The sequence below is a fragment of the Molossus molossus genome, unplaced genomic scaffold, assembly GCF_014108415.1.
Source record: "Molossus molossus isolate mMolMol1 unplaced genomic scaffold, mMolMol1.p scaffold_m16_p_17, whole genome shotgun sequence".
Taxonomy (NCBI): Eukaryota; Metazoa; Chordata; class Mammalia; order Chiroptera; family Molossidae; genus Molossus; species Molossus molossus.
The window spans coordinates 34121594-34140874 of NW_023425352.1; the positions used below are offsets into that span (position 1 = coordinate 34121594).

Sequence of the window (19281 nt, forward strand, 5' to 3'; positions counted from 1 at the left end):
AGTAAGATCCCAGTATGTGCTTAACTGCGAGTATGATCCTTCTTCACCTCTTCTCTCTTGGAAAGCAGTTAAGCCTGATATCAAGCCATAACTTTAAAAGCAGATTGAACACAAAAATGAAGCCCAAGATGCATTGAGTGTAATGAGGCCAATGTCAGGAGAGCATTTGTCCATCGAGTAGTTATATCTTTTAATAAGCAGAAAATGATAATTAAAGGTGGTGATGGCTTATACTTCCAGTGAGTGCAAAATAGTCACTAATGTCTAAGAAGAAAGTAATGCCAAAGTTCCTTTTGAAACTCAGACTTACAGACCACGAAGGAATAGTATGAATTAATGAGTACCTGTGCATGACTCCAATGCCAGAATTGTGGCTTCGTCTTGATCCCACGAGTTGGACGCTGTGTAACCTAGGGCAAGTTCCCTAATCACTCTGAATCTCAGCTTCCTAGGGATATAAAATGAGAATGGTAAAAACACCTACCTTGCAGGGCTTTTGTGAAATTAAATGAGGTCTTAGTTCTAAAAATATTTCGTAGCCAAGAATATGTTTTGATCATGTATAGGATTATTACTGTGCTTAAATAATTCATTGAATACCTGCTAGCCTTTACTCAACCTCTTAAAGTCATTTTTCTAAGATTTAGCTAACGTTAGCTGTCATCCTTGAGGTCTGCCTATCCCTACTGTTTTAGGTTAGGATATTTTAGGATAGTTTTTACTAGGTTAATGAAAATTTTTCATATCTTCCATTTCTGAATCAGCCTGCCTAAAACCTTCAGACTAGAACTATGGCCTTCTCTGAGATGCAAATTATTAACACTGTACATATGTGAACGAGCAGTTCCCTGACAGCCTTTAGGGTCGGAAGATTGGAGATAGAGATTAAAAAGTAAAGGAAATCTCTTCCTTCTCCACCCCAGGATGGAGCATTTTCCTAAATAATTTTCTCTCTATAATAGAAAACGCGCCTATCTGATGAACACTTATCCTATGCCAAGCACTGTGATATGCATTATTCATGTAATGTTCCCAATATACTAATACATCTTGTACTAGCGTTACCACTTATAGACAGGAACACTACAACTAGAATCATTAAGTAACTTGACCAACGTCACATACCTAGTAAGGGGCAGAGTCAAGATTTGAACCCAAACCTGCCTAATTTGTTTCCCAGACTTTTTTCCATTTGTTCATTATTTACCTCCTACATTTTAACTAAACTTTGCATGTCTGTGTTTGTCTTTCTTTACCCTTTTTTTTTTCTTCTTTATCGATTTGAGAGAGAGGAAGTGAGAGGGAGAGAGATAGCAACATCGATGAGAGAGAACATCGATTGGCCACCTCCTACATGCCCCACACTGGGGATCAGACCCATAACCTGGGCACGTGTCCTGACTGGGAATCGAACCTGCAGCCTCTTGGTGCATGGGTCGACGCTCAACCACTGAGCCACACTGGTCAGACTGTCTTTTTTTACCTTTATTCTTTCACCCTTGGTTTGCCTATAATGAGTAGGGTAGAGGCCTGTTACAAAGGTGACTAAGGTGTGGTCCCTGTACTTAAGGAATTGTTATAATCCACTGTCAGGAAGGTGACAAGCCAACAAATGTCATAACATGGGAGGATTTAAGAGATCCATCAGGCTGCCCTGGCCGGTTTGACTCAGCAGTTAGAGCGTCGGCCCGTGGATCAGAGAGTCCAGTTTGGTTCCCGCTAAGGACGCATACCTCAGTTGCAGTTTGTCCCCACCCCGGTTGGGGTCGTGTGGGTGGCAACCAGTTGATGTGTCTCTCTCACATGGATGTTTCTCTCTCTCTCTCTCTCTCTTCCCTCCTCTCTCCTTCCCGCTCTATCTGAAGATAAATGCAAAAATGTCCTTGGGTGAGGATTTAAAAAGAAAAAAAAGAGGTTCATGAAGGAGAGAGCATCGGTCACCTGGGAATAATACTCTCCCTTATACAGCAGTTGTTAGGATGGAGTGAAATGCTCATGTCAAGTGTTTGGCAAAGACCCTGACTCATAGTAAGTATTCAGTATAGTGAATCTATAATGTTGCCAGATGGTCCCAGGATAATAACTAGGATACAAAGCTTGAAAAGCAATTCGGTGCCAAACTCTGAGAGCCTAGAATGCCAGTCTAAGATGTTTGGACCTCTAGCTTGGTAAAAACAATTGTGCCAAGGTCAGTACTCATTCCGAAAAGAAATGAAAGCTGATGCTACTTCACATTACCTTTCAAAATTCATCGTAAGTGAGATGGAATTGGTGGGAACAGTTGGAACTGGTTTAAAGGACTTTTGTATTTGATGTACTAAAAGGAAAGATGATATTTTCAAGTTTGATGCCCTATACTTTTTCTTCCACAGTAATTAGCAAATGCCAAAGGCAGCAACTGGAGTCTGTGAGCTACTCCTCTCGCTACGCTCTGGGCCTCTTTTATGAAGCTGGCACGAAGATTGATGTCCCTTGGGCCGGGCAGTACATCACCAGTAATCCCTGCATACGCTTCATCTCCATGGATAATAAGAAACGCAATATAGGTCAGTACCCCCATTATTTCCCTTAAATACAGTAACAATGGTGGGTGTAGATCGTGAAAAATGCTGTTTAATTGAGTGTTGCCATTCTGCACAGAGCAAGCATTTAACTCCAAGCCACAGGGGATAAAATTTAATGTCACATTTGGCCAATAATACAATGCACAGTGAAACCAGCAAAGTTTTTCAGAAGATCACTTATAACATGGTTTGTGTTACTGAGTTTATGAAAATAGTGTCAGAGGTTTAAGATTTCAAAATGGCCCATGTTCCTTGGCTTTAATATGGATTCGTCTATATGCAAATGTATTTCTCGTTACTTGTTTCTTGGTGGAGTTTGTTTTTTTGTTGGTTTGGTTTTGTTTTTAAAATTTGATAAGTGCTGCTCTTGTTTCTACTTCCCAGGCTAGAAAAAAAGAGGTGAATTTTACGATGTTATGAAAATCCTCCATTTTAATCTAATTATACTTATTTAATTTTCTTCTGGGAGACTACATAAAATTACCTTGTATATAATGTAACTAAATGATAGGTAAAATGTTTCATAAGAGCTTTACTAGAATGGGATAAAATCTGCACTCCGCCCTTTTTGTTGAGGATAGTTATAAAAATTAGACTTGAGTTGCAAGAATAAACATAACTGATTCATTTCAGGCATGAAGGTGAAAGCGTATTCTTCTTTGTAGGATTGTGGTGATTCCTGAGATACTGCTTTCTGTGGACTACAGTAATAATCTAAAATCATGAAATTCTTGAAAGGGATCGTCATTTCAGCCTGTTATGGTGTTTTATGATGCAGTGATGGTTTCAGTGAGCCATTAGTTAGAAGTCTTGCTTGATAAAATCACCATCTAACGTCTCGTGGCTTGCCAGAACTTTATAATGATAGAACTGAGCTGGAGCATGGTTTTATATCAGGGCACATGATCTTAGAAAAATGTTTCTTTTATAACTTAAAACTCCCTCAGGGCTGGACTGTTTATGTTAACATGATACCACATATATGTACAATCAGCAGTTCATGAAATGCCCTGTAACAGCAATAGGCCAACCATTTTTAACTCTACAACTTCTTTGTTCTAAGAAAGAGAAAATAGCCCTTGATCTTCTCGTGTTATATGTCATGAATTAGACACTATCCTTTGTATATTGTTTCAAAAGACATGGTATCTGTTAGGACGTATTCAGTAGTGTATAACAGCAAAAAATTTAAACTTGTTTAATTTAAACAACATAAGGACATTTGTTATATTATCTCCTATGGACTGAATTTGTTTCCTCCCAAAATTCATATGTTGAAGCTTTAACCCCCAATGTTATTATATTTGGAGATAAGGCTTTTAGGAGGTAATTAAGGTTAAGTGAGGTCATAAGAGCACAATCTTAATCCAGTAGGATTGGCGGCCTTATAATCGAGGAAGAGAGAGCTCTCTGTCCACCCTCGTGTACTTGCCGAGGCAAGGCCGAGGGAGATGTTACAAGGTGGGAAGGTTAGCTGTCTGCAGGCCAGGAATGGAGTCCTCACAGGAACCAAATCAGCAGGTGCCTTCATCATGCACTTCCCAGCCTCCAGAACTGAGGTTTTATTTCTGGGGTTAAGCCACCAGTCTCTGGTTATTTTGTTATGACAGCCAAGCTTACTGACACATTATCTAAGAGGAAGAAGTTGGGGAGATTTCAGGATTGGTTGATTCAAGAACTGAGCAATATCTTCAAGGACCTAGGATTTAGCCCTTTCTGCTCTCTCTTCTACTCTTGATGTTGACATCCTCAGAGGACTGGTAGCAAGATGACAGTAACTTCTAGAGTCACATCCAGACCCAATGTCATGCTTAGTAAGAAGAAGAATTATTAATGTATCTGTTCCTTTCTGAGAGTCCAGGAAGTCTTTCCAGAAACCCCTCAGCTGCCTTCATCAAGTACCTCGTAGGTCAGAATTGGATCACTTGACCAGTCCGAAATGAATCACTGCCAAGGGGGCTGGGCTATTGTGATAACCCTAGACAAATTAAGATTTACTCCTGAAACTGGTAATAAGATAATCTTCTCTTTAGTCATATGAAGGGTAGATACCTGAAGAAAATTGGGTGTTTTTCTTTAGAAAGAAAGAACAGAGTGGTGAATGTTGGGTTGGCAACAAATAATGCCTATTATTTTCAAGTAGAGTTACATCCTGTGTGGGAGGTAAGTTTCTAAAGTTGGCACATAAAGAGAAGAACCATGTATATTCAAAATTATCTTTGAAAATCCCTTAAAACGACATGATATTTTGAAGAATGATGTAACTTGCAGTCAATTCAGTATTTTTTCAACATACAATAGATTTCAGTTTCTTTGGGTGAGGCCTGATGAAATACTTGCTTTGCATTTATAGGGCAGAGCAATATTTTCTACTATAAAAGGGACACAGAAAAGAGAAAAATAGCAGTCATACTTCCTAACAGGATGAATTCTCTGTGCAAATGGCGTTGGTAGGTGGATGAAAGCACCAACATGACACAAAGCAGCAGCAATTTATAAAATCAGAGTTATGAGAACTTGAAGTAGCGTAGCATAAAAATATTAATAAATTCTCACGTGATCAGCAGCATTTGAAATGATCAAAATACAATGTTTCTGATGTTAACAATTGCAGTTTTAAAGGTGGAGGGCCATGTCAGTGGTGAGCCACATTTTTTGCGTCAGCTCATGGTGGCGTGACTTCAGACAGCAAACAAATACTTGGATTTCTGTGTCAGTTTTATGAAAAATTAATCGTGGATTATGCAAGTTTTAAATTATAAGAGGCCTCCAGTAATGGCACTCCCTAACATACAATCAAACTGCCTTGCGTTTAAACTATTTTTTCTTACTACCTAGGGGAGGATGCAAAGTGTGTCTAGGTGAATCCACACAGTATAAATGTCCACATACTGTATTTTCTTGATATTGATATTTAACTAGACCAATAAGAGGTGTCTCTTTAAGTCACTAACACTATCCCACATCCACCCTTCATTTGGGGTGTTTGATTGAATCAAGAATTGATATTATATCCCTGGCCGGTTTGGCTCAGTGGTTAGAGCGTCGGCCTGCGGTCCAGAGAGACCCAGGTTTGGTTCCCGCTAAGGGCATGTACCTCAGTTGCAGTTTGTCCCCGGCCCTGGTTGGGTCGTGTGGGTGGTGACCACTATATGTGTCCCCGTCACATCGATGTTTCTCCCTCCCTCTCTCTCTCTCTCTCTCTCTCTCTCTCTCTCTCTCCCCCCCTCCCTCCCTCCCTCCCACTCTATTTGAACAAAACATTGAAAAAAAAAAAGAATTGATATTATAATACACACACTCAACTAATAAAGGGGAGCATTTGTCTTCTGTCAAGGTGGGTCAGCAACAAGATAGACAAAGGCTGGCAGGGTTGAGTCTACAAACTACAGTCTTGAAGAGAAATGGGATAAAGGATTAGTGGCCCACACCAGACAAGGGTCAAAGAGTATCATTTGTCAGATGTCAGGAATAGGCAATACATGCAGGAAGCCATAACAAGAACTAAAGTCTCCTTAGGCAGAGGGGCTAACTTCTAAGATGTACTAGACCCAGCTTCAAGCACCAATAGTTATGAGTATGACCCAATACCCTTAGGTTTCTATTTCCCAAAATGTGTTCAATGGAACACCAGTTCCTTGAGATGCTCTTTGGGAAGGGTCTTTGTTGTCAAATAAGTCTGCAAAATGCTATTGACCCTGCCTCTAAAGTGTTGAGGATAAAATGGTTTAAACATATAAAGGGCTTCACATGGCACTTAGCAATAATAAGTCAGTGTCTATGGTACCTATTATTATAATTAATAATTCCAGTCTTTAATTTGGACACTATATTCTCTAAAGCGAAGGACATAAATATATAAACCTAATTTAGGTGACTGAAACCCTTTGTCATTAGTGCAGATGGGAGTCAGAGTGGTTAAATGAAATGTATAATGTACCCTGATAATGGGTGGTCAGAACTGAGCATCCTTTCCTGTTTACCAGCTGAAGAGTGTTAATAATCAGTAAAAAAAAAAAAATCAATAGGCAGCAATCTGAAGAGATTAATACAATATGCAGCTCTAGAAATATGATGACCAGTCACCATTACATAGCTTTCAATATCTCGTCAAAGGAAATAAGCCAATCCATCCAAAAAGAAAACAAACAAATGAACAAACTTTTTCATCACATGGAATTTATACTTGCAAGACTTTATTGCTAGGATCCTTGGGTAACAAACACTAATATAACATGTAATATAACAAACACTAATATAACAAACAGCTTAAATAGCTGTTTTATAAAAGATGCAGAAATGTTATTCCATATAGCTGTTCATTACATCAAGTCTTTATAAAAGACAGGAACATGCCCTGGCCGGTTTGGCTCAGCAGTTGGAGCGTCCACCTGCGGTACAGAGAGACCCGGGTTCGGTTCCCGCTAAGGGCATGTACCTCGGTTGCAGTTTGTCCCCGGTCCTGGTTGGTCGTGCGGGTGGCAGCCACTCGATGTGTCCCTTTACGTCGATGTTTCTCTCTCTCTCTTCCTCTCTCTCCCTCCCGCTCTATCTGAACAAAAAATGGAAAAATGTCCTCGGGTGAGGATAAAAAAAATAAAAAATAAATAAAAGACAGGAACATAATATGAAATCCTGTAGAGAACTGGGATGAGCAGGGGGCCTAAATCCAGTCACCTCGTGTTGACTTGAAGGAGCTCCTGATTATTCCAGTTAAGCAGATAGCCATGCAATTGACAACACAAAGTGGTCTGCTTTAGGACTTGCATAAATGTGGAATTACTTATCCTTAAACTCGCAGAAAATGTAACCCAGATAGGTAACACTTTATAAATATAACAAAAAAAGGGGGGGGGAGAGGGAGAGGAGAAAGGAAAAAATTGGTAAACATTAAAAAATCTGTTTTACCAACTCCAAAAGCAGAGCTCACAGATAAAATAGCAATCATCATCTTAAAATAACAAATAATAACCAGTTACAAAGTTACAAAATTCATGATATTATGGCTTTTGCAGAATAGATGTAGTCACTTGTAATCCAATTATGCATAAATAGCAGTCAAATGCTAATTATCAGTATCCATCCCATTATTACAATGATGCCATAGAATATCACATGATTGTAATATGAAAGTTCTGGGGTGATCTCTTGGGAAGAAAAATATGTATATATGTGTGTGTGTGTGTATACATGTATATAAATGCATAAGTGTACTTATTTAAAATATATTTGAATATACATATGTATATACCATATATAAAACAAATATCATTTATTGTCATTTAAATTAATAATCACAAATTATAAAATTGATCTTATTTCACATATTTGCCACTTCTAAAAACAAAAATGGGTTTTCTTTAGAAAATGAAACGTAAGGAGAACATTTGCATACAAAGTAAAAACAAACATCAGATAGACCCTTTCAGCCTCTGGTTTCCCTGCCACGCTGTCCTCAGTGGGAAAGACTCACACCCAAGGAAACACCTGTCCTCCCACTTGACAACGAGTTAACTCAGATTGAAAATCCATGCCTCAGAGGGAGGGACAGTGGAAAAGCAGCTATATCTATAACATCAAAAATAAACTTAAAAAATATTTCATGGAGCATATTTCTGGGAAAAATATCTTATGGAAGTTTCTTTCAGAAAAAAAAAAAATTAAAAATATTTTATTTATCTATTTTGAATCCTCAATTAATTCAGCTGAACAATTAATTATTTACAAGTATGTATTGACTGCCTCAGTGTGCCAGGCACTGTGCTAAGCACTGAGGATTCCATAGTACCCATCCTCCTAAAACACAAGGTTTCATGAAGTTTATTAAAATGAGAATTCCAAAGGACTTAGATACATGAGGCTCTGTTGAACTAGAGACTTGGAGTGAAGTAAGAGTCCTCATAAATATAAATGGATGCACTGGAATATACAACAGAGGGAGCATTAACTCACATTTACAATCAAAACCGGGAAAAGTCGTGTTCCCTCATGATAATATTATGAGCCTTTTAAAAGAACTCAGGACCTTTTGTCAACATGAACCCAATCATTTTTTTGCTTTTGGTGAAGAAATGAAAAATGGGGACTATGGAACATTTAAATCCATTTCTGAATAAATCAGAAACTTTAATATGGCCCATTATTTTTCGCTGGGGCTGCTGAAAAGTTCAGTCGATTAATATGAGACAAGAAATGTCCAAGAAGCACTGAACGAAATTTACAGGTCATAGATGGGAGTCTGGAGTCTACAGCTGCCTGTAACTAAAAACAATCCCAAATTACAGATTTAGCATCCACACTAAGAAGTGAGTCTTAAACATGAAATACTCTGTGTCCCTTTCTGTGTCAACATTCCACCTTCCTGTTCTACCTGCCCTGCCCTCAGAGTGATGTTTTCACTTGTGGTGTTGGCCTGGATTTGTGGCTGTCAGGCAGAGATTTATAGAAACCTTCAGGTTGGTCAAGAATTGGTCCAGAACACACAAGACAGATGTGAAGGTGACTGAATGTCATTTTTATCTACTGTTAGTGGAGGATAAGAGGGGAATGAGAATCAGATGACTGTTTATGATGAATAAATGTATAGATCTAAACTTACAGGTTATAGATAAGAGCAACAGAAAAACTGACAGAGGCTGCCATCACTGCTGCCAATTTATGAAGGAAACAGCAAGGAAAAACCCTCCGCTGGTTTTGTAAATAGGTGAGGAAGGCCATGTATGTAACAAGAAGTGGAAAATCAGCAGAGATTCACAGGTGGAAATTGCCACAGTCCCTCTGATCGCTCCATTAACGAAGATCATGTAACTAGGTGTGTAGCTATTGTCTAATAAACTGGTGTATTAAATGTAATAACATCCAGTTTTTGCTATTTATAATTATAAAGACAAAGATGGCTCCTTTGTCTGCTTTGCACCTAGAAGAGAATAAATGTCAGTTTGGGAGTGCCCAGTGGAGAAAGTTAGACATCCTAAAACAATGGGGAGGGCAAAAGGGTGGGGGGGAATAGATGGTGAGAGGATCTGGAATGGCCTGAGGGACAACTCTTGACTTGTAACATGTTGGTTGTATCCTCTACTTTGCAACCCCCTTTCCCAAAACCCTACAACCTCACCGTAGTCCTGGATGGAACCATTGCTTTAAATCTATGCTGCTTTTTACTGGGGAGTTAAGTAATCAATATAGTGCAAGCCCTTTCTGGAATATCTAGGATGAAATTAGATAGGAGCTTTATGGTTTCTTCAGGGTTGTTCCTGCACTGAAATTTGGAGTTTGCTGCCTATATGGCAAGCCTTGCATCTGTTTGATAACCATATCTTGAATCAAGAGCTCCTCATCTTCTGGACCTCAAGTAAAGCAAGCTCAACCTGCTGTTTCCATAATACCTGCAACCATGTCAGTCTGTTGAGAGAGCTAGAAATTGGGGAGAGGTTCCCTCTGTGGAACTGAACTGTTTCGAAGGGTCTTGAAGTTAAGTCCTTACTGCGGTCTGAAGTGAAGCTGTCAACACCCTGGATTGGAAGCCAGGGCTCAAAATGATGTGCTCTGCTCTGCTTCCCAGACAAGTGCCTGGTTTTCATCATTCTGGAGGCGTCTCAAAATCTTTGCAAGTTCAGAACAGTCTTGTAAAACTGTATAACTCTCAGACAGCTTGTGAGCCTTGGGTCCTGGAAGACAGTGAAGATTGTTGAGCTGGATGAGAGCTTGACAAGCCTTCATTCTGTTTTTTTTTGTTTGTTTTTTGTTTGTTTTTTAATTTTTAAGAGAAAGAAAGGGAGAGAGAGCTAGAAACACCGAGGAGAAAAAATATCGATTTGTCACCTCCTGCATGCCCCCCACTGGGGATTTGGCCCACAACCTGGGCATGTGCCCTGACCAAGAATTGAACCAGTGACCTCTTGGTGCATGGGTCAATGCTCAACCGTTGAGCCACACAGACTGGGTTCTGGTCCTTTTTTAATCTGGGACCATGAAAACACTATTCTAAAGAAGTGGGAACTCTCCTTTGCCTAGAGCTCCCTCAGAAAAGATTTCACCTTGTTTCTCACTGTCAGGAGTTCCCCCTCACATCAAACTAAATGGCCCACGGGCTAAAGAACTGATATGCCCTATTTTCTGCTGCTTTCTCCAGAATTAGAAGCTCTCTCCTTTATTGGGAGTCTATGCCACTGTCCATCACACATGCTGTTCATCACGTGATCCCTCTTATATTGATCAAGATTGAAAATAAGAGATAGACACTAACATCAGGCATAAGAGGAGTGTGTATTCAGTGCTCAACAAATATTTGCTAAGCCAGTCGTCCTTCATGTAGCTCTAATATGTCCTTCCCCAGTCCTGAAATAGCATTGAGAATTAATACTTCAGCACTGGTCACCCACTTAGCAGGCAAGAAGAAGTAATGGCTAGTCCTCAAATTGTTCATCCCTAGGACAATCTAGGTATCTGTTGCCATGCCCTTAAAATCATATAAAGCAAATGAGCTCTCTCATTGCTTGGTCTAGAAACCATTGAAAAGCACATGTGACTTTTTGGCAATTAGAATGATGATGAGAAGCCTCTTTGGGAGGCTCAGTATCATGTCTACAATATTGGGAATAATTGACAAACAGGGCATATCAGTTCTTTATATAGTATCAGAGGTATTGCCAGTTAAGACCTGGAAGTTTTATGAAGCCTTCTTCCCAAAGAGGTACAAGTATTTTTCAATAACAATTTTACCACGGTCTCTAGGGAAGATACATCTGCTTTGAATGATGCCCTATAACACAGACCTTGATTTCCAAGGTTACACTTCAAAGGATCCCCCTGTTCTCTTTGTGAAAGATAATTCTTTTTAATAGTTGGTTAAAGAACAGTTGTGCTCCAGCTGAGATACATAACTTGGAAAAAAATGTGGTAAGTTCTGCAAATGTGCCATTGCTTTGCCTCGGTTTAGCAGTTGTCTGTTTTTTATATCACAATGGTATTAAGATGAAATTACATTTTGTGTAGGAACCTTGCCATAAATGATGAGTTCACATCAACCCAAGTTTGGTGATGAATCCTTTATTGCCTAGTTCATGATTTGGTGTTTACCAAGGATGGTCAAAAATAACCAGTATTATCCAGCATGGTTCATTCTGTAAATACTTTGCAATAACACATAGCTAGTTTCAAATTATAACTCAACACTTAGAATTAGATTGAACCATGTTATATTGCTATCTTTGTAAATTTAAAATAGTTGAATACCAGCATTTTTGAGTGATTCAACTTAATAGCTGAATGATTACATTTCTTAATCTCTCTAAGCTTCATGTAGCTGTACTGTAAGTATAAGGTTAATAAAGTCTCCCAGAAATGTTATAAGTATTGAATGAGATATTATATCCCAAACTTCTAGTACCATGCTTAGAACACAGTAGACACACAGTGAATGCTATGTAGTTGTCACATATAAATGTTCTATGGGTTCAGTCTATCAGTTATATAACCTTTTTTTTTTTTTTTTTTTGAGAAAGAGAAGAAAAATGCCAATAGTGCAAGTTTAGTCAAATTATATTATCTTTTGTGAAAAATAATAACACATACATTAGGGTAGTTAAACAAAGTCTCATTACCTGGATGTGGTGCTAAACTCAGAGGACATTAGGTTAGATGCCATTCTTTCTTTTTATGCAATCTCAAATCATTTTTTGAGTAAGAATAATTCCCCCAAATTTGCACTGTAGCCTATCCGAGACAAGTTAGACACTGTGAAGTAAGTCATCACCAAATCAAAGGGCTGAGACAAATTCAAGAGCAGTTTTCGAAGTCTGACTGTAGAATCTCACCGCAGGAAATCGCTTCATCATGTTTCATAAATACTTTATATCAGTTAGCATTTTTAACTCTGTCCAGAATCACCAATCCATCATTTTGCCCAGATGTGACATTATTGAGTCCATTTAGCTTAGAGAGCCCTCTGGTTTATTACCAATGACTTTCTTGTTATTAAGTGAGTTGAGAAGGCTTTGATATGCCCCCTAAGATTATACACAGGCCCTGCTGTGTTTAATGATCATTGCCCCTACAGACTTCATATATGTGCTCATTTAGATAATGAGAAGAACCCACATGTACTGTACAGGACATTGAATTCCCTGCATAATATGAATGAATATTAAACATTAGAATATGAAAAGAATCTATTGCCATTCCATTAATATTTATAACTGATCTGTGAGACTAGGAGAATTGTTCAGCATAAAGTATTTCAAATTCATGTTTGTAAGAATGAAGCATCCATGAATTTAAAATATAGTTTTCCTCGCTGAATTAGGTTTCTATTATGCAATATACCTAGCAAACGCTGTTGCTGTTGTTGATGTTATATATCCTTATGTTTTTTAATAGAGTTAGAAAATGCATTTCAGAAACTTGAGTTCTATTGAACCTAATCCACTCTTTTTTATTAAAAGTGAAATGCTTGTTTGTTCCTCTTTTCCCACCATCTATACTCATAATGGTTTCTTAGGAGTAGCTAACAATGTTATAAAGATTATAGTCCCTTTGATTTAAGAATTTTCACTAAATTGCTCAGGCTCAATCTTGGGAGGTTTTTTCCTATCAAAATTTAACAGGAAGAATAATTTTACTGGTCTTATTAGTAAAGGAGATAAAAATGTCCACTGTGAACCAGTAAGTTTCCTCTACGCAAAGGCCCAGAAATATTTTGACATCATCATAAATGAAAACTTCACCATCTGATCAGTCTCAGTGTCTCAAATTCAACACTTTATAATGTCAAGGCAAAAAACTTCTCTTTAATGAACCCAAAGAACAAGAGCAAAGCTATAGGTCAAATCCTCCAGCCCAGAGACAGATTTTTATCTGTTCGCGGAATCCTTTTGAACAGGCACAAATCTAAAGCTGAACCCAATTACGCAACTCCAGTGATAAAGTGATATCCTCAGAGGCAACCCAGTATGCTGGCTCAAGGAGAAAGCCTTGCCCAATCCAGGAAGAGAGTCCAATCATAATACCACTTAACACACCAAGTTTCATATAGGGCACTACGCTGAGTACGCCAAAATAACAGTGTATAATAAGGGATGGCTGCTTCTCGCTGGAGAGAATCGGGAAAGGGGAGCATTTCAGTGGACTGTCATCATAAAATCCAGGCTTTCATACCCACCGTGGAAGAGCTCCAGTGAGGGCTGGAACTCCAGTGCGAGTCAGGACAAATCCTCTGCTCCAGGGACCTGGGTAGGGCCCAATTAAAGGACTATTGAAACCTTTCCGTTTTTCCTTTTGGCAGTGCCAATAAAAGCTGCAGCAGGCTGAAAATCTCCTTGTGTCTCGGGATAAATAGATGTTTTCATAAAACTTGGGAGGTCTTAGCCAAAGAAAAAAACTTTGCCCAAACAGATCCCAAAAATATATGCAGTCCCACGAAATGTGGCCCCTCTCTTTACATGAGCAGAATCTATGAGATTTTTAGAGGGATGAATGCAAGGAACATAGAAGAAACATGAATCCAGCCCTGGACAGCCAGCAGAATTCAGAATATGCTTGTCAAAGTTGTTTGATTTTATTTTTTTAAACTACATATGCTATAATCAAACTTAATATGGGCAGCACTGGCTCTCGATTACCTGCCTTTGAAATTCAGAACGTGCTCCTCCTCCAGCTGCTCTGTTTTTCAGAACAGAGCCCCCAATCTATTTCCTTCAACCAGAAATCAGGAATCACCTTTTTTTCTTCCTCTCCTTCAATCCAGTCCGTAACCCAATCACACTGATCTCGCTCCTGAAATAGACAATGACCTCACTTCTCTTCATCACCACTGTCACCAAGGCACCATCTTACGGGTCTCCCACACTTGCCTCTTTTCAGCTCCTCCTCATGTGGCCAGAAAGGTCTTCTTAAAACATGCATCTGTTCACGCCACCCACTTGCCCAGTCGAAGTCCTTCAGTGCCTTCTCTTTGTACATAGATTTAAGTCTCAAATCCTGATCATGACCTACCAGGTCCTGAGTGACCTAGTACAGGGTCACAGACTTTTTCTATAATGGCCAGAGAGTGAATACTTGCGACTTTGTGAGCCATACCTGCCGTCTCTGTTGCAACTACTCAGCCTTGGACTAGATGTGACACATTTCCCTTTCCCTCATAGTCCACTGACCAAAACTAAGTGCATGGCTCCAGCTTAACTACCAAGGTGACCAGGAATTGTCCGGGAGCACCTGGGATATTTGGTGAGCATGAACTATTTCTGCCAGAAAATGCAAAAAGTATTTCAAATATATTTCATAATATTAAACAAAATTGGCTATGTGAAGGTACTGTAAACCCCAAAGGTTGGTATACTGTAGATTATATAGTTTACCAATTTTAAAAAGCCTTTCTTAAATTTTAATTTACCTAATTTATGCTAAGAGTTTACTTGGTAGAAATCATTAGTATCTTACTCTCATGTCTCCCACAGACACTTTTCTACAAAGATTTAATGTGACATAGAGCAAATCGCTCATTTAAAAATTTTCATGTTATGACCATGATTTTGCGATAGACTTTACAAGTTTGGGTCATTTTAAAATAACTATGGCACATTTCTTTTTAAAGTGAAGAATCAGAATCCAAAAATTGACCGTAAGACAGTGGTTCTCAGCCTGTGGTTTGCGACCCCGTTGAGGGTCAAACGACCCTTTCCCAGGGGTTGCCTAAGACATAACATTACCAAAATTACAGTTATGAGGTAGCAACGAAGATAATTTTACGGTTGGGCGTCACCACAACATGAGGAACTGTATTAAAGGGTTGCGGCATTAGGATGAGAACCACTACCGTAAGGGAATGGCCTTTACAAGGAAAAGAATATATATTCTCTTTGCTCCAAAAATTACCTGTGTCTCCATAAGTTATTAATTAGTCATACATTCAGTGAATGTTTATTGAACTCCAGCTATTGACCAGACTTTGCTCTAGATGTTTAGGTGAATAAGATAGCCCTTCTAAGTGCTTCCAGGATGATAACAATAAAAAGTTAAATTCTTTATAAGCAAAATTTCAACAATGTTTAATCTGATGTTCTTTTTTTCATTATTTTATTTACGCAGATTTTAGAAGATATATATTTTAAAGTCTATACAATAGAATGTTTGTGGAATTGAAGTACTGATATCTCCATGAGCCACTGTCTTTTTATCTGATCAGTAATCCTTGTCAGATCTTTAACAATCCTTGAGGTACACTTACAGGAATTAAAAAGGGACAGTACTAAACTCTGAGGCCATATTTGCTCCATCAAAGAAGGAAGAAACAATGCTCTTATTAGAAATGAGTCACCAGAGGGCATCTTCCTTAGTCATAATGCTTGCCTGCAGGTACTCCTCCAGGGAGATCTGTCTCACAAAACTAGATCTGCGTCCTGTACACGCAAATAAAGGCATGATGGAGAGGGACAGAGTTCAACACGAGTTCGTGGCCAAGTAGAAAACTTCCCTGGTGCAAAACTTCCTGTAACCGGGATTCTGTTGGTCTGCAAGGACTTACCTTTGCGGTTTCTGGAAATCTTGTCTCCTTGGTTTGTTGCGATAGAAACCGTCAAGAAATGGCTTCCTCTAGAAAAGTCAAAACTATTTGAAAATACTCAGAATTTCCCATTCAGTAGTTAAATGTGATTGGAATTATCAAAGAAGTCTCAAGTCCTGAGAATCAGGGTGAGGGAGGCATTATGTAAAAATCCCTTGTGGGTGTCAATGGGGAAAAAAGGAGAAACATCTGTAACAAAAATAAATTAATAAAAAAACAAACAAAAAAGAAATGCTTTTACTTATCCAAAAGTAGTACAGAAAATAACCAAGGCCACAAAATAATCCCTGTGGGATTGCCAATTTCGTAGCAAAATATTAAATATTAACTTCTGCATATTGATTCTCTTTTTTAATAAGATTCAAATTCATTGTATTACTACATATTTTTCTACCACTATACTTTCTATAATTGTGTCTTCATGTTTTATTGTTGAACATAGAAAAATATTTATGGTAGAACTATAATGCTTGTAAGCACACATCTAATTGCATTCTCTAAAATATTCTGTATAATTTACAATGAACACTAAATTCTGTAAAGCATCTCAGGTGATCAAAGTCTTCAGCATTTCCATAAGGTCATGAAGTAGTTATTGGATAAGCTCCAAAGGATCTCAACAGATATTGGTGGATAATTAAACCATAACTGATAAAGTAAAAAATTAATAAAAAAAAATAAAATAAAATCCCTTGTAATGTAGAAAGACTTAGGAGTCTTGAGCTCCGATTTGCCCCATGTATGTCTGGGTATGGGAACCACAGGTATGGGTCGGCCTCACAGCCTCTTGTCACCCTCTGATCCTTCTTGCTACATCAGTGTATACACATGTATCCCCTTGGGTAGGTGTTAATTATGTCTCAAATCACAAACAAGAAAATATGTTTTCCCCCTAGTACAACTTATTTCTATATAAGAAGGAAAGAGAAGTTTTCAATAGCCTGAATTTAGAACAACTTTTGTCAAGAGTTTTAAAAGTTTAAAAAAAAGGAATGAAATAGAAAACTAGAACAACGTTGTGCAACCTTTTTCCAACTCCAAACATACTATCTTTATTAAACCAGGCAGTGGGAACCAGATTCAGACACCATGCTTAATGCTTCAGCTTTACTGCTCACATTGTCACTGCCACTTGGACCTCTATTTTATAGATTCATGGACAATTAAAGCTGAAAGGAAGTTTAAAAGAATAGACTTCTTTATCTTCAGATAGAGCAGGAGGGAGAAAGGGAGGAAGAGAGAGACACATCAACTAGTTGCCACCCCCACGACTGGAGGACAAACTGCAACCGAGGTATGTGCCCTTAGCGGGAACCAAACCCGGGACTCTTTGGTCCACGGGCCAATGCTCTAACCACTGAGCCAAACCAGCCAGGGCAAGAATAGACTTTTCTAACTCCTTTGTTTCACATACAAAGAAACTGAGGCCCAAAAGGAGATTTTCTCCTGATTATTTGGTCAAGCTTTCTAAAGAAACTGGCAAAATCTAATTTTTATATACCAGAGATATTAAGATTAAGAGCAGGTGGTGGGGGAGGAGAGAAGGAAGAAAGGACACTAATATTCATAGGAATAAGCATACATATGCCAGACACAGTCCTAGATATTTCACACATTTAGGTTAGTTTCGGTTGCAAGTGACATCAAAGCCAACTCAGATAGCTTAAGTACGGAAAGGAAACTTACGGTTTTGCTCCTGAAAAATCCAGAAGTAAAGCTTCAGGCATTTCTGGATTGATTCTGTCAACATCATGAAGCCTTTGCTTCTGTCCATTTCTTATCTGCTGATGAATTGGATTTATTTATGGTGACACCAGTTAGTATCAAGCATTTCCGTGCCAAGTTACCAAAAAAGAAGGGGCGGGGGAGGGCTCATTTCCACTGAAGCTTAACACTAGTCGTAGAATTGAATCTCATTGACCTGATTGACCTGGCTTGAGTTATCTGCCCATTGCTGAACCAATCACTATGACCAGTAGAAATGGATGAACTGATCAGTTTAGCTCCTAGGCCACTCTTATCAAGGCTGCAAGTAGGGAAGGAGTGATCCCCTAAAACAAAATTTGGGTACTATTGCCACAAAAGGGCCGGTGGATGCTAAGCAGGTGATGTCCACCACAGACATTCACTCACATGATCCTCATAAAGAGCCTGGAGGTCAGTATTTCACTATACTATACCATACCTTTTCTCCAAGGGGTACTGAGTTTCTTAAATCTGTTAAGTGGATTACCAGGCAGAAGACCTTTTTACCACTGTGAACTAGTTTGAGCTTCATGACCCAAAGTCAATCCAGTACTAAAAAAAAAAAAAAAATTAACCTAAATTTGTGTAGGCAATGTGTATTTTTTCTCCCTAGAAGTAGGGGTACTTTCTGCTCATTATCCAGGCCCAACCCTACATGTTATTTCCTACCCCTAATGTTAGCCCTTTCTACTGGTCACCTTGCCTATTACAAAACCTTGTCTACTTTGAAGATTTGACTCAACACCTTGATTCTTAGATCTATTCCACTTTGAGGACTTGAAGATGTGCCTCTAATCAGTAGAAAATTATCCCCGGTGGCCCAGCCTAGCCCCTGTTCCCACTCTCTTGACCCCATCTCAAAGGCTCTGGTACCCAGCATTCATAGGTATTGCGGAAATAGGCAATGTGTTGTTTATTATTCAAGTATCTTGGATTACTGGTAAATGTTATCATTTACTTTCTCAGTTGGCTGGAGAAGGCAGAACATACTTTTCTGTGAACAATTTTCCATTGTTTACTGGAAGATTATTTCCTGAATTTGTATACATTTACTTATACTGGAGCTATGGGGAAACATCTTCCGAAACTGAAGTCTGAACGTTAGGGGGATTCTCATTTTATTTTCAATTCATCATGTGGGGTTTTACACACTTGTTTATATTTAACTAAATGTCTACCAGAATGGTTAGCTTGTACGGAATTGTTTAGAGGATGTCTGTGTGTCTAGTTAAACATAAGAAATCCAAACATATGTAGCCTGGGATAACAAGGATTACAAACATACATGTGTGTCAGCTTTAAAACCTCCTTTTCTTAGCCTTTATTTAAAATGGCAAATGCATACATCCACAGCTCTGTTAGTACCCACAGGCCTAGAATAAACAAGTCAAAGACCAAAAGAATAGAAGAAAC

General features: G+C 38.6%; 1 protein-coding gene across 2 annotated transcripts in view; it reads left to right on the forward strand.

Annotated features, from left to right (window-relative positions):
• RNLS (renalase, FAD dependent amine oxidase) overlaps positions 1 to 19281 on the forward strand; it is a 272685-nt gene that overhangs the window by 217629 nt on the left and 35775 nt on the right. For both annotated transcript variants that reach the window (XM_036265243.1, XM_036265244.1), the window contains exon 5: positions 2373 to 2546. In XM_036265243.1, the coding sequence (XP_036121136.1) occupies positions 2373 to 2546 (174 nt within the window). The remainder of the gene's footprint in view (positions 1 to 2372; positions 2547 to 19281) is intronic.